The following is a 24466-nucleotide window of genomic DNA, read 5'->3' as shown; positions in this document are numbered from 1 at the left end:
CCTGAGTTTAGTGTACATTTTTGGCAATGCTTCTCTTGCAAAGTAGTTTTAACCAAGGAACTTATATTTTGAGCTTTTTAAAGCCTGCTTGTTCTGCAGTTGCAACAGGGACCGTTTCTTTGGTGATGTGTAGCTCACCACCTCAGTCATATTATGCCATTTGGTGGTTTCGAAAGGCACACCCTATACAAATGAAGTTTGCACCTTGCTTTGTTTCAAAGTTGAGGCAGAAGAGATGTGCTAGCAGTGGGATGAAATTTTAACACTTTTCGTACTGCCATTTATGTCACTGTTGTAAATAATGAAATTTGAATATTTTCCACTTTCAAAGACATGTTTCTGGTGCTCTTAACTCCAGACAATCTCCAAATAGCAGAATCATTTTTTTTTTTTTTTGTAAACCAGATCATCTTCGCCGTTTCAGCCGGGACTGTGTCTCCCTCCATGTTGAGGTGTAGAAGGTTTTGTGTAAGAGGCAGTGGGGTAGGGTTTGTGTACAGAATGAGGGCGTGGAAGTGATGCTTACGCTGACATGGCTTTAAAGAGTCCAGTCTACAGAAACAAATTACACATTTTAACGCATAATAAAAGTACCTTGATATAAATGGTATTTTTTATCTTGCACCTAGCCTGAAAATGCATAGATATACCATAAAAGCTTGATGTACTGCCTGGCCCTAGTGTGTACACATCTGCTAACAAATCATATATATGATTCAAATACATGCAGTTGTGTATGTATGTAATTCATTATGTGTACTAGCATTTCAATATAGTTGTACTCAAATCTTATTTTTTTCTCCTAAGAGGCTTCTCATTTATGGTCAAGTACCATGCTGCAAGAGTCCTTCCATTTTCACCAAGAAAGTCCATCATTTATTCTCACATTTGCATGTATTAATTCAGTTTTCTGTGTCTGTGAAAAGTCTGAGAGTGAGTTGCTGCGCTTTTTACTCATGGCCCGATTGCTCCATTCTCTATGTACCTCTTTGCACGTTCTTTCTTCCCTACTTTGGATCCATGTTGGCTGTGTAATTCATATTCTACAGTGTGTGAAATACCTTGCAATGCCATTTCAAGTGAGTTTATAGTTATTTTTTAACCAACTGAAATAGCCGAAGCACTGATAATTTGTTTTCTTTTTAATCTTGTGTAGTGAAACAATATGAATGATTACAAGGATGACTTTTTTTGTTGAGTATTTCATAGCTGTCTGCTGAAGACAGATAGCAGTTCACATCTAGAAAACAATGTTAAGTAATGTTGATAACAATGGCAGGAGAAGACTTGTCAATGCAAAAAAAGTATATGCAAATGTCTAGTGTGAGTTGGGAGAGAAAGATAACGATTCAAAAGTGTTCAGTAGTGTTTGTGGCATTAATAGGGAGTCTTTCATATAAAGAAAAACTAGTTCTGTTTCTCCTTTTTGCAGAATTCAGTGAAATTCATGAACATTTTTGCTGAACTTGAGGTGAAGTTAATTTAGTGTAGACGCTCATATCAATACCCAATCTTTTTTTCCAGGGCCTCCATATACACTACGAGTAAAGCCAGATTCCGAAGTGCTGTCCTTTGAAAATGGAACTACTTTTCCCTTTCAAGTTGAGGTACTTGATGAAGTGGAAAATATCACAGTTCAACCTCGACTGGTAGTTCACTGTAAGGTAATATTGTTCATTAATTATACTAACTTCTACTTTAAATTGTAACTCATTTTATGTGTAAATGCTATAAGTAAGTATTGCCTGGTACTTTACCAGTACTTTTTGAATGTGCATATATATATATATATATATATATATATATATATACATATATATATATATATATACATATATATATATAAATGATTGTTATTATATGATTTTATGCAATTTGTCCTCTCTGTGTGGGCCAGATTTTGCACTCAATTTTTTACCCACTTACATGGAACCAATTTCCTTCAAACTTTGCATGCTGATCTCCGGTGACAATGTAACGATTCATCTGTTTTCACCGGGATCTCTGATAATTATGTACATCAAATTTAAATTTCTCATTTCCTTATTATTCTTTTAGTGAATACACACACATATATATCCTCTTTAATAAAATCCCTGTGTGCGTCCATGTGTCCGAGTCTTCTGGTGAAGTGCGCATGCGCGGGGCACGGAGCGGTGCTTCAAAGCAGATGCTTCAAAGGCCGCCTGACACGTCACACAAGACAGAGAGGGTGGGACCTATAAAATATCGCGTGGCAGATCCAATCGGATTTCGGTAAATGAGGCAAGACCTAAAACAGAAAACACGAAAAATCCAATCGGGTACTGAGATGTGGAGACCAGCTTCCCCATTGTTGTGCAAGTGTTCACTCTGAGGATGTCAGATTTGTGATTAAGAAGCTTGGCCCGGTAAAGTGTAAAGTAAAAGTAGACTTATTTTCGTGCACATTACATCAGTTGCTGGGGAGAATCTGCTGATTGCCCGCTGTTGTCACAGAAAATTAAACGCATATTATGGACAGCAAAGCCAGTATTACTGTCAGAGAAAATTGCAGGCATTTTACGGAAAAAATTTAATGAGGTTAAAGGTCCCTTGCCATTTAATATAGACTGTTCCTAATGTTTATGGACTACTGTTCTAGCGCCCGTTATTGTAACGGGCTTAATGACTAGAATATGTAATATATATATATATATATATATATATATATATATATATATATATATATATATATATAGTGCCTTTAGCCAACACACATATATATGAAAAATTAGCGGTGTTAGTCAAGTGGTTAGCCTGTTGGACTTTTCATCAAACAGTCAAAGGTTCAAGGCCAATGTAGACAAATTAAAAAAAAAAAATCACTGATTGATATTGAAGTTTTGTCAGATTACTGCAATATAACAGTGAAGCAGCATTGGTCAAGTGGTTAGTGTGTTGGAATTTCGATCAAATGGCACAATGTTACAGAAACTTTTTTTTTTTTTTTTTTTTTTTTTACCAATTTTTTCATCATTTATATACAAATTTGGTGAAATACTCTTTTCAGTGATTTGGCAGTATTGGCTCAGTGGATAAAGTGTTGGGCTTTTCTAAGAAAGACGGAAGGTTCAATTCTCCAACTGACAAATGTATTTCACATGTGTAAAGGTTCACCATAGTTAAGAATTTCTGAAATGAGTATGTTTCAAGTCGACCACGATCATACCAGTGCCGAAGAAGTCATCAGTGACATGCCTGAATGACTACCGACCAGTTGCACTCACGCCAATCATAATGAAGTGCTTCGAAAGGTTAGTCATGTCACACATAAAGACTAATCTCCCTGCCTCCCTTGACCCTCTTCAGTTTGCATACTGCGCAAACAGGTCAACTGAGGATGCCATATGCTCTGCCCTTCACCTCTCCCTGACACATCTGGATAAAAAAGACACATATGTCAGAATGCTAGTCATAGACTTTAGCTCTGCCTTCAACACAATCATCCCTAAAAAGCTGGTTGTAAAACTGAACAGGTTGGGCCTGAACACCACCCTCTGCAATAATTGGAACCTGGACTTCTTGACAGAGAGGCCCCAGTCAGTTCGGATAGGCTGCAACACTTCCAGCATCATCACACTGAGCACTGGAGCACCGCAGGGCTGCGTGCTTAGTCCACTGCTGTTCACCCTGCTGACTCACAACCGCACAGACATGCACAACACTAACCACATCATCAAGTTTGCGGATGATACGACGGTGCTGGGGCTGATAAGCAGGGATGATGAAAGAATATACAGAGATGAGGTGGAACGGCTGTCCGCATGGTGTGAAGACAACAATCTATCTCTCAACGTCGACAAGACAAAAGAGATAATTGTGGACTTCAGAAAATCAACGTCTTGCCCACATCCCACTCAGCATCAACGGTTTAGATGTGGAGACTGTTAGGAGTACCAAGTTCCTTGGTGTGCACATAACTGAGGAACTTACGTGGACACATAACACCTCATCACTAATCAAGAAAGCCCAGCAGAGACTACACTTCCTGAGGCGGCTGAAGCGAGCACGTCTTCCCCCTTCCATCCTCACCATGTTCTACAGAGGCACCATTGAGAGTGTTCTGAGCAGCTGCATCACTGTCTGGTATGGCAACTGCAACATATCCAACGGCAAGCGCCTGCAAAGGATAGTGAAGACAGCAGAGAACATTATTGGGGTGCCTCTCCCTTCACTACACGACATATTTTACAAACGCAGTGTCTGCAAGGCCTGCAGCATTTTGCAGGACCCCTTAACACCCCTCACATGGACTTTTCACACTTCTGCCATCCAAGAGAAGATACTGCAGCATCAAAGCCAGATCTGCCAGGATTCAGGAGAGTTTTTACCCCCAAGCTGTTAGACTGCTTAACACCAGGCTGCCCCCTGCCCTTCCACACGGCCTCAACCACCTTTAAAAACAGAACTTTTTATACATGCGAGCCACTGTCCTGTAAAGACGAGTGTGCAGGTAGAGAAGAACTGAAAATCTCATACTGACCTTTAAGTATTTTGACACTCTTGATATCCTTCTGACGTGTCATTGTTTACACATGTCTTAAACAACTATTATCATACACTGATCATTTCTGTATTATCTATATTATTTATTATTTATTTATTATATTACATATCTTACACATCGATATTGCTGCTACTTCTTTGTCTTGTCTTCGCACAATGTCTTGTCTTGTTTATGTTTTAATTTAAATTTTAATTCTATTTTTAAATTATTATTTGCACGTCATGTTGTTACACTGTGGACCCTGAGCTTCGCAATTTCGTCTATCTGTATACTTGTATATGGTTGAGATGACAATAAAGTTCACTTTGACTTTGAATGTTACGTTTCACTTTTAAGATCGTAGGTTCAATTCCACTCTATTACTAATGTCACTTCTGTCAAATCATCTTCCCACCCAAGTTAAGGTTTTTGTAACGTACCAAGTACTGTGGGGCATGGCATTATGGTGGCTAAATTTATATATTTATGGATTTTTAAGTGACTCGGTTTTATTCAGAAATGCACTATAGAGTAATTTTTTTTTTCTCATACTAAAATTTTTAACCATTGCACCATTATCCTACATACTTTAACTTTTATATGATGTTTCATTTCTTTCAATATTTAAGCTGGTTAGAAATTTCACTTTAATAAACCTATGCATTTTAATTGAATTAAATGAATTCTTTTATGGGCACCCACAATTGTATTTTTAAAAGTCACATATGACTAACAAAATCTTAGTACAAGAAAAAAGTGTTGTTTTTTTTTTGTTTTTTTTTACTTTGTATGTGCATTTTTGAATGAAATTGTGTCACTTAAAAATATTTTTTTGTATTTTTTTTTTTAAATGTAAGCATTGCATTACAAAATATTTATATATATATATATATATATATATATATATATATATATATATACACACAAACATATATATATATATATAATATTATGTGTGTGTGTATATGTGTATAAATATATAAATGTGTGTGTGTATGTGTGTATATATATATATATATATATATATATATATATATATATATATATATATATATATATAATAATAATATAAATGTGCATATATATATGTATGTATGTACAGTGGGGCAAAAAAGTATTTAGTCAGCCACCAATTGTCCAAAAGATGAGAGAGGCCTGCAATTTTCATCATAGGTATACCTCAACTATTAGAGGAAAAAATGAGAAAAAAAAATCCAGAAAATCACATTGTCTGATTTTTGAAGAATTAATTTGCAAATTATGGTGGGAAAAAAAGTATTTGGTCAATAACAAACGTTCATCTCAATACTTTGTTATATACCCTTTGTTGGCAATGACAGAGGTCAAACATTTTCTGTAAGTCTTCACATGGTTTTCACACACTGTTGCTGGTATTTTGGCCCATTCCTCCATGCAGATCTCCTCTAGAGCAGTGATGTTTTGGGTCTGTCGCTGGGCAACACTGACTTTCAACTCTCTCCAAAGATTTTCTATAGGGTTAAGATCTGGAGACTGGCTAGGCCACTCCAGGACCTTGAAATGCTTCTTACGAAGCCACTCCTTCGTTACCCGGGCGGTGTGTTTGGGATCATTGTCATGCTGAAAGACCCAGCCACGTTTCATCTTCAATGCCCTTGCTGATGGAAGGAGGTTTTCACTCAAAATCTGACGATACATGGCCCCATTCATTCTTTCCTTTACATGAATCAGTCGTCCTGGTCCCTTTGCAGAAAAACAGCCCCAAAGCATGATGTTTCCACCCCCATGCTTTACAGTAGGTATGGTGTTCTTTGGATGCAACTCAGCATTCTTTCTCCTCCAAATATGACGAGTAGAGTTTTTACCAAAAAGTTCTATTTTGGTTTCATTCCTCTTCTGGATCATCCAAATGCTCTCTAGCAAACTTCAGACAGGCCTGCACATGTACTGGCTTAAGCAGGGGGACACGTCTGGCACTGCAGGATTTGAGTCCCTGGCGGCATAGTGTGTTACTGATGGTAGCCTTTGTTACTTTGGTCCCAGCCCTCTGCAGGTCATTCACTTGGTCCCCCGTGTAGTTCTGGGATTTTTGCTCACCGTTCTTGTGATCATTTTGAACCCACGGGGTGAGATCTTGCTTGGAGCCCCAGATCGAGGGAGATTATCAGTGGTCTTGTATGTCTTCCATTTTCCAATAATTGCTCCCACAGTTGATTTCTTCACACCAAGCTGCTTACCTATTGCAGATTCAGTCTTCCCAGCCTGGTGCAGGTCTACAATTTTGTTTCTGGTGTCCTTTGACAGCTCTTTGGTCTTGGCCATAGTGGAGTTTGGAGTGTGACTGTTTGAGGTTGTGGACAGGTGTCTTTTATATTGATAATGAGTTCAAACAGGTGCCATTAATACAGGTAACGAGTGGAGGACAGAGGAGCCTCTTACAGGAGAAGTTACAGGTCTGTGAGAGGCAGAAATCTTGCTTGTTTGTAGGTGACCAAATACTTATTTTCCACCATAATTTGCAAATAAATTCTTTAAAAATCTTACAGTGTGATTTTCTGGATTTTTTTTTCTCATTTTGTCTCTCATAGTTGTATACCTATGATGAAAATTACAGGCCTCTCTCATCTTTTTAAGTGGGAGAACTTGCACAATTGGTGGCTGACTAAATACTTTTTTGCCCCACTGTATGTATGTATGTATGTATATATATATATATATATTGTGGCACCCGGCTGGGGTTCATGCCCGGCCGGGATGCCCAGGAGGACCGGGGGAGGGCTTGTGCCTCCTCCAGAACACGAGGGGACGACCTCTCTGGTTGCTTTGGGGGCCACGGGTACAGAGTTTGGAAGCTCAACCCTGTAGGGGCCCGTGGTCACCGCCAGAGATGCGCCCCGATGCCTTGGGAGCCTTGGACCTCAGCACTTCCGCCACACCCGGAAGTACTGGGGGGAAGAGAATTGGGGACACCCGGAGGACTTCCGGGTACGCAGCCAGAGCTTCCGCCACACAGGGGTGTGTCAACGGAGGCTCCTCAGGAAGCACCTGGAGTCCATCTGGGGGTGTATAAAAGGGGTCGCCTCCCTCCATTCATTGGCAAGAGTCGGGTGGAAGTAGGACAGAGCTCAGAGGAGAGGAGTGGAGGCGGACCACATACAGTAAAGGCATTGTGGTGGCCAAGGACTGATACGGTGATTGGTGCCTAGGCACTGGGTTGATGCACGAACTGTAAATATTATTGTAACTAAATGTGTGTGTGGTGAACCCATCATGTCTACCTATCTGTGTCCGGGCTGTTCCCAACAATATATATATATATATATATATATATATATATATATATATATATATATATATATATATACACACACAGTGGAAACCTCGGTTCACGAACGTCTCTGTACACGTACAAGCCAGGTTCCCTTTCGGTTTGTACATGTTCAGTCTCTCCCTGTGCATTTCCTGTGCAGCGAGCAAGAGAGAGAGCGAGAGAGCGCGACACACACACACACACACACAGAGGAAGCGCGAGAGACAGAGGCACACACACAGGCGCTCCAGGCTCGCAAAAGAGAGACGCACGCACACACACACACACAGGCGCGGGAGAGAGAGGCGCGCACACACACAGGAGTGAGCTAGAGAGACACACACACAGGCGCTCCAGGCACGCAAAAGAGAGACGCACGCACACACTCACAGGCACGGGAGAGAGAGGCGTGCACACACACAGGAGCGCGCTAGAGAGACACACACACAGGCGCTCCAGGCTTGCAAAAGAGTGACGCACGCACACACACACAGGCGAGAGAGAGAGCGCGAGCGAGGGACACATAAGGTAGAGAAGGCTTGTTTTTGTTTTCAGTTCTATTTACAGTGATCGGTTCGTAGCCTTCATTGTTGCAATGTTACTTTTCTTGGTGGTTTATTAAATTACAGATTTTTCAAATGTTCATTTTTTCCTCTATGCTTAAAACTCGTTAAAAAAAGTGTTTTTAGCGAGCGGTTCCTAGCACTATAGCGCGAACTATTGCAGTGTAAGTTTTCTCTGTTGTTCAAGGTTTTCTCAGTGTTATTCAATGTTTTTACATTTAGTTTACCATTACGCTGTGCATTCTATGGTATAATTTACTATATTTGTGCTTAAAAACTAAAATATATATATATATATATATATATATATATAATATATATATATATATATATATATATATATATATATATACACACACACACACATTATATATATATATAATATATACACACACACGCATTATATATATAACTAGCAAAATACCCGCGCTTCGCAGCGGAGAAGTAGTGTGTTAAAGAGGTTATGAAAAAAAAAGGAAACATTTTAAAAATAACGTAACATGATTGTCAATGTAATTGTGTTGTCATTGTTATAACTGTTGCTGTTTTTTATATATATATATATATATATATATATATATATATATATATATATATAATATACACACACACATAAACATTTATATACATATACATATATATACATATCTACATATACACATCTACATATATATACACACATACATAAACACACACATAAGACTTACTGAGTGAAACGGGCTTTCATTGACAATCATGTTACGTTATTTTTAAAATGTTTCCTTTTTTTTTCATAACCTCTTTAACACACTACTTCTCCGCTGCGAAGCGCGGGTATTTTGCTAGTATATATATATATATATATATATATATATATATATATATATACATATACACACATACATGCAGTTTTAATAACAGAAATCAATATAAACATTAACATCATTATCATATGAGAATATGAAGTAATATATAAGAAGCACATTTCATATAAATATAAATTATTAAACAGTAAAATCTTCTTCTGTAATTTGGTACCGTGGCAATTTGTGTGTCTGTCCAGGATTTAAAATGACCTGTAGCTCGCAAACCGTTTCACCTATACACTTGAAATGTGGTACACATATAGTACGTCACGTGTACTATCCGCTTTATGGGTGATGATTGTTTTAGTCTTTTTATCTTTATTTTATTTTATTGTAGAATCAACTCCTATCTGCGCACACCAGGGCAGCCGTGGGCGGATGCGTATGGTGTATTCACTCCATGTTATCGTGCATTGCGCTGTCACTGGTATTTTGATAAAAGAATTTGAACAACATATAAGAAGCGTATAAATTATTAAACAGTAAAACATTAACATTTAAGAAGTAAAGTTACATGAAGTACTACTGCAGTGCCTTCGGGTATACCTCATTTTTTCTTTGCCCATTACATGCTTAAATGTATACATTTTTTGGTGTACCTACCCGAGAACACGCGACATATAACCGACCGTGGGAGAAGCATGGATTTTAAACACGCGTTGAGTTCATCTGCTGGTCTCCCTCGTGGAATAACTGGTAATGTTTGACTAAAATCTACAGCGAGTAAAACGACATTACCTCCTATTTTTTTTGTACGATCTCTGAGATGTTGCTTTTTTCGGTTCAAGGCTTCATAAGCTCTTTTATGTTGTATGGTGTACTTATCCCAAACCATCATCTTTGAATGTTGCAAGACTGTCGCCTTGTATGTAGATCGGGGTAATTACATTCATTGCATTCCTAGTCTGAATCACAATGTGATTGTATGGGTGGTTACCTGGCACTGTAGGGTTGCCACCCGTCCTTTAAAATACGGAATCGTGCCGCGTTTGAGAATGAAATTGCGCGTCCCGTTTTGAATCAATACTGGACGGGATTTATCCCGTATTTTTTGTATCATTTTTTTTTTAAAGCAGCGTCTCATGCAAATCATCCCACACGCATTTTATGAAGATGCCTCCTTTCCTACTTTTGATTGGGTAATACTTGATGTCATCGTTAGTTTGATTGGTGTTTTTAACTGTCCAGTGAGGAGGGCGTGTCTTTTAAGTACAGTCTGCAAAGTGTTGGCACTGAGATGTGGCGTCAGTGCCATACTTGAAGCCCCTAACGTTGCGGTCAGCAAGTCGGCTAACATCCGCCATGTGCCGTCTTTCAGTTGCAAGAAGCAGATCATAGAATGGTTGAAACTGTTGCCCCTAACGTTGCGCCACGGCGTGTGGTTCGTTTATACCTCGTGTGTTCTCATTAAACTTTTATCTCGCGAATATGTTATTGCAATCCGTAGCGGGAGCGTTTCTATAAACTTAATTTAAAGTTACGTTTTACACCGTGCTTTGTTTCCCTTATGAACATGCTTGTATGCTTAACTCGCTCTGTTCTCAATTGTTTAATTAATTTTTTGCTCTTAGCTGTTCGCGGCTCTTCCTCCATTTCCCCCTACTTCGTTCTTTTATCTCGCGAATATGTTATTGCAATCCTTAACGGGAGCGTTTCAATAAACTGATTGAAAATAGTTTTGCATTTACCTTTTTAGTAAAAGGTGAGCTTTTAAGCCTGAGAAATCAGCCCGTAAATGCACACGTTTAATTGCACATGTGTTAATATGTATGGTTACACAGTATTAAAAGACAGTGAACAACGTCAGTTACCTTTGTTCCCGCGTTTGATAAAAGGTGAGCTTTTAAGCCTGAGAAATCACCCCGTAAATGCACACGTTTAATTGCACATGTGTTAATATGTATGCTTACACAGTATTAAAAGACAGTCAAAAATTAACGTCATTTACCTTTGTTCCCGCGTGTGACTCGTGCTGTAAATCTCTTCCTTGTTTTTAGTTCACGTGATTACGTAGGAGGCGTGATGACGCGATACAGTGTATGGACAAAAAATATGTTCCAGTTATGACCATTACGCTTTGAATTTCGAAATGAAACCTGCCTAACTTTTGTAAGTAAGCTGTAAGGAATGAGCCTGCCAAATTTCAGCTTTCCACCTACACGGGAAGTTGGAGAATTAGTGATGAGTGAGTCAGTGAGTCAGTCAGTCAGTGAGGGCTTTGCCTTTTATTATTATAGATATATACACACACACACATTATATAATATACAGTACTGTGCAAAAGTTTTAGGCAGGTGTGAAAAAATGTTGTAAACAAAGAATGCTTTCAAAAATGGAAGTGTTAATCATTTATTTTCATCAGTCAACAAAATGCAGTGAATGAACAAAAGAGAAATCTAAATCAAATCAATATTTGGTGTGACCACCCTTTGCCTTCAAAACAGCATCAATTCTTCTAGGTACAACTACACGTGTTTTTGAAGGAACTCGGCTGGTAGGTTGTTCCAAACATCTTGGAGAACTAACCACAGATCTTCTGTGGATGTAGGCTTCCTCACATCCTTCTGTCTCTTCATGTAATCCCAGACACACTCGATGATGTTGAGATCAGGGCTCTGTGGGGGCCATACCATCACTTCCAGGACTTCTTGTTCTTCTTTACGCTGAAGATAGTTCTTAATGACTTTGGCTGTATGTTTGGGGTTGTTGTCCTGCTGCAGAATAAATTTGGGGCCAATATACGCCTCCCTGATGGTATTGCATAATGGATAAGTATCTGCCTGTATCTCTCAGCATTGAGAACACCAGTAATCCTGACCAAATCTCCAACTCCATTTGCAGAAATGCAGCCCCAAACGTTTAAGGAACCTCCACCATGCTTCACTGTTGCCTGCAGACACTCATTATTGTACTGCTCTCCAGCCCTTCGATGAACAAACTGCCTTCTGCTACAGCCAGATATTTCAAATTTTGACTCATCAGTCCAGAGCACCCGCTGCCATTTTTCTACACCCCAGTTCCTATGTTTTTGTGCATACTTGAGTCGCTTGGCCTTGTTTCCGCGTCAGAGGTATGCCTTTATGGCTGCAACTCTTCCATGAAGACCACTTCTGGCCAGACTTCTCCGGACAGTAGATGGGCGTACCTGGGTCCCACTGGTTTCTGCCAGTTCTGAGCTGATGGCACTGCTGGACATCTTCCGATTTCGAAGGGCAATAAGCTTGATGTGTCTTTTATCTGCTGCACCAAGTTTCCTTGGCCGACCATTGTGTCTACGATCCTCAACGTTGCCTGTTTCTTTGTGCTTCTTCAAAAGAGCTTGAACAGCACATCTTGAAACCCCAGTCTGCTTTGAAATCTTTTTCTGGGAGAGACCTTTCTGATGCAGTATAACTACCTTATGTCTTGTTGCTGTGCTCAATCTTGCCATGACATGAAACTGTCTTCCACATCCTCACCTTGGTAGCAGAGTTTGGTTGTTCCTCACCCAGTTTTACGTTTCCTACACAGCTGTTTCTGTTTCAGTTAATGACTGTGTTTCAACCTACGTGTGACATTGATGATCATTAGCACCTGTTTGGTATAATTGGTTGATCATACACCTGACTATAATCCTACAAAATCCCTGACTTTGTGCAAGTGTACCTATAAGAATTGATGCTGCTTTGAAGGCAAAAGGTAGTAACACCAAATATTGATTTGATTTAGATTTTTCTTTTGTTCGCTCACTTTGCATTTTGTAAATTGATAACAATAAACAATCATTATATATCTGAAAGCATTCTTTGTTTACAGCATTTTTCCACACCTGCCTAAAACTTTTGCATAGTACTGTATGTATGTGTGTGTGTGTGTGTGTATATATATATATATATATATAATATACAGGTACTTGTCGACTTACGACCGCGATTGGTTCCGACTGACTGGTTGTAAGTTGATCTGGACGTAAGTTGGCCTATGTTAATTTAAGGTAAGAATATTAGACTGGGTAATAATATTGTAATCATCTTAAAGTAATATTTTATCAACATTTTCTTACTTTCTAAGACAAACACAGCATACTACAGTACAATTTGTTTAATATGTGGAAAACGTACAAAACAAGAAATACTGTACTGTACATTTAATTCCTGGCACCACTGGTGCTTGGCTGTGGGTTGTCGATATCGCCTTCATCAGATCAGGCGAGGCTGCGGACGGGGTGATGGGAGGAGTTGCTCTTTTCATAAACATAGTGAGCTTCGTCTGAATTGTTTGTTTTTTTTTCTCTTCATAAATTTCGCAATAAGGACGAAATGTGTTGCGTGCCATCCGTTCAATCCTCGCAAATCGTTCAATATTTGGGTCCATTTTTTCAAAATGAGCGAGGAGTTTATTTAGTAGAGATAAATCTTCTGACAATCCCTTTGTGGTGAACATTCTTTGTGGCACCTCCTCCTCTTCGTCTTACTCCAATTCTCTTGTTTCTTCTTCCGCCACTCTTTCTTCTTCCAATTCTATCAGCTCTTCATTTATAAGTTCACCTGATTCCCGGTCTAGCAACTCCTCGACATGTTCCATTTCACATTCCAATGAAAGGTCTTTTGACAGTTTCACTATTTCTTCACGAATCTCATCAAGTTCTTGTTCACTGTTAAATCCAGCAAAAGTATTTACATAACGCTTAACACATTTCTTCCATACGCCATTCATACACTGAGTCGACATTTCTTGCGGGGAGGGCTTCTGTTTTCTCTGATCTGAGTTCACCTCTGTTTTAGCGCGTCTTTATTTGAAAAGAGCAGTGTCATATCGGGGCGAGTGTGAACGCTAACTTTGACAAGCACTATAAATTTACAGCGGTTGTTACAGACGTAAATCAAATGTATGTTTTTATTGTATAATATTAACAATAACAGCAGCTCTCTACTCAAAGCGGTAAACTCGAGAAGCTGCTAGCATCGAACCCAGACGCTCTTGATTGGGAGTCAGCAGTTGTGTGTGGGAACTGTTAACATTTGAATGTGATGATTGTATATAAAACTTGTGCACGAACGAGACTGGGATAACTGTGGATGTGAGTGGTGTGTGTGACTGAGAATGACTGGTGTGAAGCCTGAAGTCCAAATATCAAATAAACACTTTCACAAGTACAAGTATAACAGAACAAGTGCGCTTTTATTCAAGAAGAAAAAAGAAAGCAGGTTGCGGTAAGCAGTTGATGCGACTGTTTGCGTAGTGCAATCCTAAGAACTGCCCAATCAAGAGCTTCTGGGTTTGATGCTGGCAGCTTCTCAAGTTTGCCGTTTTGAGTAGAAAGCTGCTATTAGTGTTAATATTATAGGGTTATATGTTAGGGTTATATTATCGAAAATTGCCAAAACAACAAGACACAAACACACGTGGGGCAACACTGCTGCGTATATTTTTACTGCTGTGTAGCGAGACTTGAGAGTGCGGGAAACTGGCGCTGCCAACAGCTGGCGGGGGAAATAGTCAAACGCGTCGTAAAGTTGAACAGTCGTAACTTGCATAGGTCGTATGTCGACGAGTACCTGTATATATATATATATATATATATATATATATATATATATATATATATTTATATATATATAATTACATTCACGGCATTCGTAGTCTGTGTCACAATCTGATTGTATGGGTGGTTACCTACCAGGTAACGCTTGTGGTTGGCCAGCAATCTGCTAACATCCGCCACGGTGCCCTCAGTTTGTGAGGAGCAGATCATAGAATGGTTGAAATAGTTTACTGTCAAATAAATGCAAAGAGTACGCGACACGTGTTTCGCCCTCATTCTGGGCTCATCAGGCGTACACACTCCACTGCACTCCCTCTCGGGAATCGAACCTCGGACGTCAGCGCCAGAGGTAGGTAACCACCCATACAATCAGATTGTGACACAGACTACGAATGCCGTGAATGTAATTACCCCGATCTACATGCTGTCAAATAAACGAACCACACGCCGTGGCGCAACGTTAGGGGCATTGCCTCTGGCGCTGACGTCCGAGGTTCGATTCCCGAGAGGGAGTGCAGTGGAGTGTGTACGCCTGATGAGCCCAGAATGAGGGCGAAACACGTGTCGTGTACTCTTTGCATTTATTTGACAGTAAACTATTTCAACCATATATATATATATATATATATATATAATATACACACACACACACACACACGTATATATACTATCTATTTTCATCATTACATTTCATCCGTTGCCGCTTTTCATGATTTACTGTGTGTGTTTTGTTGGTGCTTTGTTGTATTTAATGTGTAATCGCTGTAAGGGAAACAGGGGTGGTATCGTTGTTTTTGATTTATTAGATTTGCTTTCATTACATTCTTTATTTGCTGTTTGATTACCGTATTGCTTTGTATTTGTCTCTGTGAGTGCATGCGGGTTGGGTCAAGGCTGGGTGCGTCCCTGGAATCTCCACCATAAAAATAAATAAATCGCTGTCTTCTCAACGGTGTGAATCTTAGCGGCACCGGACCGCTACAGCTTTATTCATTTCTCCTTCCTGCTGATTGACTGTGATGCATCTCCAGCTGAGTGTTCTTGTGTTTTCCATTTTGTTCCTCTTAACCCTTAAATCGCTACAACCAGCTATAGTCATTTCCCAGTGCAGTTTGCGAGCACGCAGGAGCTGACTGAAAAGCCTGAACAGCACCTGTCCTTTTTGGCTGATTGCTTTGTTTCTTTCTCCTCCCCCAGACATCCTCTCCTCCTGTTGGGGGTTGTGCTCCCCTATGATGTTTGTCTATTCTTTAATCGATAACTAACTGCATACTGAGCTTGTTTTACTTCTGAAAGATACAGGTTTGTTTGTTTAAATAAAGTTCCTGTCTCTACGATCTCCTGTGTTTCTGTGCAATTCTGTGACCCAAGTGTGACACACTGCAGCCTCACTGTCTCTGGGATTGAGACAGCGTCAGCGTTTACCTCTGTGTATTTGCATGCTGCCAGTTCAAGCGCAGTTGGCTCGGTGATTTACTTAATTTCATCCATGGCGTCTGTTGCACTTTATACATATTGTTCCAGTAGTTGTTTAAATAGTTTTTACAGTTCATTAGCAGTGTGTAAATGATCAGTGTTGCAGTAATTGTGATGCTCTTTGCCTGGAAAAAAAATGTGTTCTATTAAAATTTCACTTTTTCTTTGTGATTTTTGACGTTTACTTAAAGTGCAGCAAAAAAGTATTTGGCGTCCAGGGATGCATTAACCTCCAAGTACGTGGCAGTTTAAGGGTTAAAGCCCCAAGATGCCGTCGAAACGCCCTGTACTTTCTAAGGCTTCTGGCAATGAAAACGCGCTTGCATGAACTACAGTACATATAGTGGTAACATCGGTATTTTTCATTCTAGGACTGCTGGAGACATAGCAGTACAGTATACAGGTTTACCTTTACATTCTTTTTTTAGGTAATGTATTAAGCTGAGTTTGAAATTAAATTAGTGTTTTGGGGGCATATTTAGGGTTTAAACTATAAAAATAGGCATTTTATTAACCACATCCAAAATTTGCAGTTTTTCACAATTTGCGGGTGCTCTAGGAACATAACCCCCGTGAATTTTGGGGGTGTTCAGTGTATGTGTATATATATATTTGCATATATATAATTTTTTTCCCAGAAAAATAAAAAAATATGTTTCAGTATAATACTTGTTTTGACAAATTGTTTAGGTTAAAGATAGTACATGTTTCCAAAAGTGGCACTGTGTTTCCAAACAGGTGACACCTTGTGCAAAAAAATATGACTTTGCAATGCTATGGGCTGTGACCTCTAAACTTGATAGCTGATAGATTGTGACACAAAAAAATTACTCCTGGGTTGTACATCGTAAATTTCTTGGTTGTGTAATGTAAAATCCAAGCACCAATTTTTGTGTTTTATTTAGTTGATATTGGAGTAAACAAAGGTTTTTAATTGTATACACTGTTGGAAAAAATTAAGGGAACACTTTGGATCTCGATGAACGAAATATTCAATCAAATAATCTTTGAGTAATAATACTGTGTAATTCATTGAGAACAAAATGATGCAACAACAGTCAGTGAAAATCATAATCACCAACCTATTGAGGGCTGTATTCATCATCACACAGAAAATCAAAGTCAAAAATTGAAATCACAGACTCATCCAACTTGTGTGAATTTTATCACGGCAACTCGAGACGTGCGGGCCAATCAGTGGCATCAGTGTTTTTGTCATCCAGGATCTGCCTACACACTCTGCCCACATGAGATTGGGCCTTGATCTACACCAGGACAAACCCAGGGCCCACTGCATCAAAGTAAGGTCTGACAATGGCTTTGAGGATTTTATCCTTGTACCTTGTAACAGCAGTCAGGGTACATTGCCTAGCATGTGTGACACTCCAATGATTTGCCTCCCCAGACCATCACTGACCCACTACCAAATCAATCATGCTGGATGATGTTGCAGGATGCAAAACGTTGACCATAGCATCTCCAGATTCTTTCATGTCTGTGACATTTGCTCTGTGTGAACCTGTTCTCATCTTTGAAGAGAAAGGGGTGCCAATTGTGGTATTCTCTGGTGAATGTCAGTTGAGCTGCACAATGATGGACTGTGAGCACAGGCCCCACTAGAGGATGTCAGGCCATCATGCCACTCTTGTGGAGTCTGTTTCTGAAAGTTTGGTCAGAAGCATCCACACCAGTATCCAGCTGAAGTTCATTTTGTAGGGTTCTGGCAATGCTCCTCTTGTTCCTCCTCTCACACAGGAGCAGGTACTTGTCCTGCTGCTGGATCGATGCCCTTCCACAGCCCTGTCTAGCTCTGTTTGTGTAACAGAAAAAATGTACACACAATGACCAAAATACTCTTTGGAAGTTTGCACATTTTCACATGGATTTAATTGGCTTTTTTGACATTGATCAATAGTAAAAGACTCTAATGTCAAAGTGAAAACAGGTCTCTGTGGTTGGGTTAAATTTAATTACAGTTTTAAAGCACAAATTGATTCATTGCATAAGTATTCACCCCTTTCAAGTGAGAATTTTGCAGATTCACTTTTGCCAGTCAAGTTGGCCCTCTGCCTGTGTACACATGTCTTTTGGATTTGTAGACTGGGATTCTGCAGTTTGTTCCCATCCTTCTTTGTAAAACTGCTAAAGAGCTGTCAGCCTGTATCGGGCTCATGAGTAAGTAGCATTTTTCAGGTCCAACTACACATTCTCAATTGGATTAGAATCTGCACTCTGCCACTCCAAGACATAAACGTTGTGTTTAATGCATTCTTGTGTAAGTTTATGTTTAGGGTTGTTGTTTTGGTGGAAAGCAAATCTTCCCCCCAAGGTGAATGATTCTCACAAAATGAATCAAGTTTTCCTCTTGGTATTCCCCATTATTTTGTTGCATTTATTTTACATTCTACCATTACAAGCCTCCTAGCCATCCATACAGCAAGATGTTACCACCGCCATGCTTCATGGTGGGGGTGGTGTGTTTTTGATAAATTGTAGTGTTTGGCCTACAGCAAACATGGCATTTAGTATGATGGCCAAAAATCTGACTTTTGGTTTCATTAGAAAATAGTACTTTACGGCTGACTTCAAACTTTCTGAGAGCTGAGTTAGCTGAGATGTTTTGCATGCTTTTTTTAATATATAGAAATGACACAGACTTTCTCCTGACACTCCCATAAAGTAGTGTCTGGTGAAGCACACAGGCAATAGTTATTTGTACTGTGTCACTGAGCAACTTTAGCTTATAAGTGTTATCATAGGACTCTTGGTGGCCTTCCTCACTAGTTGTCATCTTGTGCGATTACACAGTTTTGGTGGACAGCCTTCTCTAGGCAGATTCACAATTCTGCCTTACTCTACATTTATTAATGCACTTTTGTTATTGTGCAGGTTAGGACATAATACTGTTTCACCGCAAGCTGTGCCTTCCTTAAAGATACAGGTTCATTTATACTCCAGTCCATTAAAACCCCTTGACTACATACAGGCAATCTCCTTTGAACTAATCATGTGACTTCTGAAACCAATTGTCTGTTATGTTGTATAACCAAAAAAAGTGAACATTCAGAATGCATTGTATTATCGTGGTATTTCCCTCTACTTGCCCTTTACCTGTTTCCTCAAGGGTAAGTGTTGTCGTCAAGTTCGTTATCGGGTTGGTCTACTGTTGCACTTTAAGACGAACACACACATACATAGCTATATGCATACACATAGACCCTAACCACAACAGTGCCCCATGAATGACACACACACACTGATTAACCCTTAGCACTTTAAACCACACAAGTGCTTTAGGAATAACACAGCCTGTCACTCAGCACTTCAAGAGACTTACTTATTATTGTCACGAACAACATACAATGTTTTAGTGATATCTCAAACCGAAATATTACTTTTGGTCTACAAGAGTACATTTAAACATACAAAGACTCGGCACTCTTGACTATAGGCCATTTATCAGCCAAGAATACCTTCTTTTCGTACTGTTCCAACTATTGAGTGGCACTCCTCACTCTCAGTCAAATAAACCCCGCAGCACAGAAATAATGGCAAAAGTCTGGCTGCACCTAGGTGCTCAAAGAAATCTAAGTTATTACTTCAATCACTCTAGACATTAAGACAAAGCATAGAAAGTTAAAAGCAGCATGGTATTTATTACAAGAATAATAATAATACCACTGGAACAAAGAATAGTAGAAAATAGGTACTGATAGGAAAGTCTGAATATATATAGTCTTTAGAAATAGCTTATAATAAAAAAAAGTAGAGATGACAAGGATGAATGCCTCAGGGAGGCATTTGATTTAGCAATCGATGTTCATGATGCCTTTCTGACGACCAGTACCGTCTTCGTCCGTTCCTCTTCTTCTCCTTCTTCTTCTCTTTCTTCTCTTCCTTCTGACATTGCTTTCAAAATGAGGCATATTTATTATGAAATGTCATGTCGTGATTTCACAACAAATGCACCTGACTGGTTGGCGAGATGAATTTTGCTCAAACTCTTTAATCTATCTTTTCCCAGATAATAAAGTTCTTTGATTTTGCCTCATGTCCGTCTTTCCCAGGCTGTAAACCAAATTATTGTCCCAGATGTCCATATCAATAGCCTGAGGTGTCGGCTTAGTGTTCCTTTCCCAGGTTATAAAGTAATTGAGCCACCAGCATGTCTTCCTTTCAATGTTGAAACAGCTATTTTAAAAGTGAGGTGTAAGAAAACCTGGTTTGATTTGTCTTAAATGTAGTTCATCTGTTGTTTTATCTTGACCAAAATATAATGGAAAATTAAACCAAAATGTACAGATTTTATACACCATAACACGCATTAATTTGTGGAGACATCTTTCCAGACGCAAGTTCAGAACAGAACTGAGAACAGTTCCCAGGTTATATAGTTGATCAGGAAGAAAGGGCGGGTCTAGGAAGGCAAACAACAGAAGTGACATTATTAGTGGAGTGGCTGTCAGTCTTCCTTTCTGCAGAGATAGAAAGAGAGAAGACATTAGATCACAGTGCCAACCTGTTGTTTGGAGGATCATTACTACTAACAGTGCCCTAATGCTGTCTCTTATGTGCATGATAATATATATGTATATAATTAAAAAGCTTTAAATATGCTTATTTTACAGTTTGCAGGTGCACCAAACTTGCCTGTCTACACAGTGGACTGCAGTACTACCGGTTTTGGCATATTAACTGGTCCAGTGGTCCATATCAAGAAGCTGAAGAAGGATCAAGTTTTAAATGCAAGATTTGAAATCCCAGTAAGTTCATTGCTGATTTTATTTTCTACATTTTATTCCTCTATAACAGATTTCAATGTACCAATCTCCTTAACCTGTGGCTTCATACTACCAGGATTGTGGTCATGTCAAGTGTTTGAGCTCATGACAATCAGGTAGACATTCTTTTTGAGTTTTCTTCCAAAAAAAAGTATGTATTCAAAAGACAGAATGCAAAAACCAGCATTAAGTAAAAAAAATTAAACTTTACACCAAAAAGTGCAAATAACTTGATGATTTTAATATGGGTTATCTGCACAGTGCTTGATCATTAATCATAGTTTCTTGTTCCACTGAGTACATGATTACTGCATAATAATTATCACCTTGCAACAGAGCAAGATAGGCATACTGTACTGTTGTGCCCAGTTTATTCAGGATTGTGCCCAACTCCCCACATAAAAATAGCATTACATGGTCTCTAATTAGTTAAATGATTCTTTGATGCATCTCCCTCATTAACTCTTAACTTTTTCATAGATGTGTTTTAAAGTTAAATGTAAGATCTATTTTAATATGTCCAAGTGAAATTTTGTTAACCCCTGATATCCTAAAAATAATAAATTATGACTTGTTAACAGCTATGGTAGCTACGTATTTATACTGTCATGCCTCTTCACCTTTTATAGTTACATTTACATTTATTTGCTTGGCAGACACTTTTACCCAAAACGACTTGCAGCAAAGGTAGGCATAGTTGAGTAACATTAGTCTTGGTCCTGTTTTGTTCTGCAAGTAGAATAGGATAGGTAACAAAAGTTGATTGTCACAAGTGAAAAGATCTAATAAGTGATAATTTACAATTGTAGATTATAATTGATAAAGCAATTAAACCAACAAATTAAACATCCATCCATCCATTATCTAACCCGCTATATCCTAACTACAGGGTCATGGGGGGTCTGCTGGAGCCAATCCCAGCCAATGCAGGAAACAAACCCTGGGCAGGGCGCGAGCCGACACCAGACAAATTAAACAATAATATAAAAATATCACAGAGCATAGTTTTTTTTTTCTTCAACAAATTAGACAGATATTCACAGAATAGATGGGTTTTCAATTGCTTCTTAAATACATCGAGGAAGTCAGCAGTACAGCTGGAAGTGGGTAGCCTGTTCCATCAACTGGTAACTATATAGAAAAAGAGTCTGGATTGAGACTTGATACCACGCAGAGGTGACATCACCAGATACTGTACACTGGCAGACCTGAGTGGACGAGAAGAATTATAGCACCTTATCAGTGTCTCTGTATACACAGGTGTTGACCCACTGAGTAACCACTGTGACACACTGTGTAAGCAGCAGGGATTCATACTTAAATCATGCTGCTACAGAGAGCCAATTTAGCAACATCAATAAAGGAGTGTCATGTTCCTGTCTTGGCTAGTGAAATACAAGACAGCCTGCTGCTTTCTAGATCATCTGCAGTGGCTTGATAGCACGTGTGGGTACATCTGCTATAAAAGACTTGCAGTACCCCAGACACAACAAGACCAGAGCCTGGACCAGAAGTTGTGCTGTATACTCTGTCAGATAAGGTCAGATCTTGCAGATGTTATACCAATTAAAACTGCATGAACGAAAGACAGAAAGAGATGGATAGCTGCTCATCAATCACCACCCTAAAGTTGTGTACAGACTTGGCAAGAGCCAAGGTGTACAGAGAGGGGGAGTTGAACAGACTGGCTGGCTGGGATCACAAGAACCTCTGTTTCTGTCAGTTTGAGCTGTAGATGGTGGCCTTTCATCCAGTTCGAGACATCAGTAAGATGTCTGGTAACTGTATTGTCCTCTGGAGGTAACGACAGGTACAGGTGTGTACCATCGGCATAGCACCGATAAGAGAACCCGTGGGATTGGATGATGGAGCCCAGCAAGGTGGTTTACAGAAGGAAAAGTAGAATACCCAGCACTGATCCTTGGGGTACATCTGTGCATGTCTTATGTGTTTTTGACAACTCTCCTCTCCAGGACACACTGTAGGATCTGCCTGAGATGTAGAACTTAAACCATCTGAGAGCATTGTGATGCTAGTGTCAGAGAGGGTGGAAAGAACGATGTCATGGTTGACTTTGTTAACACTAGAATTACTAAAGCCTACAAAAAAACTTGAAATCCCAGCCCACGTTAAATCCCTTTGCATCTCTCCGTCAGCGTCTTTTGTGTTGTAAAATGTGTCAATGAACACAAGCATCAAGCAGCCCGCTGTCCTACTCCCCTGCCCACCGCTGCAGTTCTATTCGCCAAAAAAGGTTCTCAGTGCTCAATGTTTATCTTGGAGTGAATTGCTTGGAGTTGTAGTGGGTCAATAATATATCGTCATTTTGGAATACATACATTTCATGTGTGTTCTGTGTCTACAATGATCAGTGTAAACACATCGTTAAAACAAACGTTTTTTCATGTTTTAGTAATAAATGACAAAATGTAGAAATGAACTGTATAATATGTGAAGCTTGAAGTTCAAATATTAAATAAACACTTTCACAAAAAGTACAAGTGTAATATGACAATTTCCGTGGTGCAGCAGTAAGAACTGCAAACTTGTCATCAAGAGGTTGCTGGTTTGATCCTGGCTGCCTTGCAAATTTACCATTTTGAGTAGTGAGCTGCTCATATTGTTAATATACAATAAAAACATACATTTGATTTGCGTCTGTAACAGCTGGTGTAAATTTATAGTACTTGTAAAAGTTAGTGGGTTTTTTTTTCACTTTTTTTCTCAGTCATGATCACGATACAACCGCCACAAACCTACTCCACCCCAGATTTGACGCTGTTAGTTTTGATTTGAAACTGGGAACAACTGTAGATGTGAGTGGTGTTTTGGGACAATGGAACTGGAAATTTTCTGATATTAATAAACTCTCTTAATATGAATACTATGAATAATGTTGCATCAGTGCCACAATGTTTTCTGAAATGTACAATATAGGTCATAAAATGAATTATTCCAAATATCATATTTGCCTACATATCTGTTTTTTTTTGTCAGTGTGGCTTTGACATCATGGACCATAAGGTGCATACTAGTTCAGTATGAGCAGGAACACTTAATAAAACTGAATTAAAAACAATTCAAGTGACAGTGAAATACCAAGAAGGCAGTGTTTGTGTGTCAGCTTTTAGTGAGAGAATTTTCAGTTCGATTGTCCCAAAACACCACTCACATCCACAGTTATTCCCAGTTTCAAATAAAAACTAACAGTGTCAGATCTGGGGTGGGGAGGGTTTGTATCATAATCGTGACTGAGAGAATAAAAGTGAAGAAAAAACGTGCATATTTTTACATGTACTATAAATTTACACTGGCTGTTACAGACACAAACCAAATGTATGTTTTTATGTATAATATTAACAATAAGAGCAGCTCACCACATAAAACGGTAAATTTGAGAGACAGCCAGGATCAAACCAGCGACCTCTTGATTTTTGTGAAAGTGTTTATTTGATATTTGGACTTCAGGTTTCACACATTA

At 39.1% G+C, this 24466-nt stretch overlaps 1 protein-coding gene across 1 annotated transcript in view; it reads left to right on the top strand.

The window, feature by feature from the left end:
* Positions 1-24466, top strand: part of smchd1 (structural maintenance of chromosomes flexible hinge domain containing 1) — a 509382-nt gene that overhangs the window by 261811 nt on the left and 223105 nt on the right. Inside the window, 2 exon segments of the mRNA XM_051928888.1 lie at positions 1525-1664; positions 20833-20967. Coding sequence (XP_051784848.1) covers positions 1525-1664; positions 20833-20967 — 275 coding nt within the window.

Source organism: Erpetoichthys calabaricus, chromosome 6 (genome assembly GCF_900747795.2).
Source record: "Erpetoichthys calabaricus chromosome 6, fErpCal1.3, whole genome shotgun sequence".
Taxonomy (NCBI): domain Eukaryota; kingdom Metazoa; phylum Chordata; class Cladistia; order Polypteriformes; family Polypteridae; genus Erpetoichthys; species Erpetoichthys calabaricus.
Note: the sequence above shows the minus strand (reverse complement) of the source record. Positions and strands in the feature narration are given on the sequence as shown.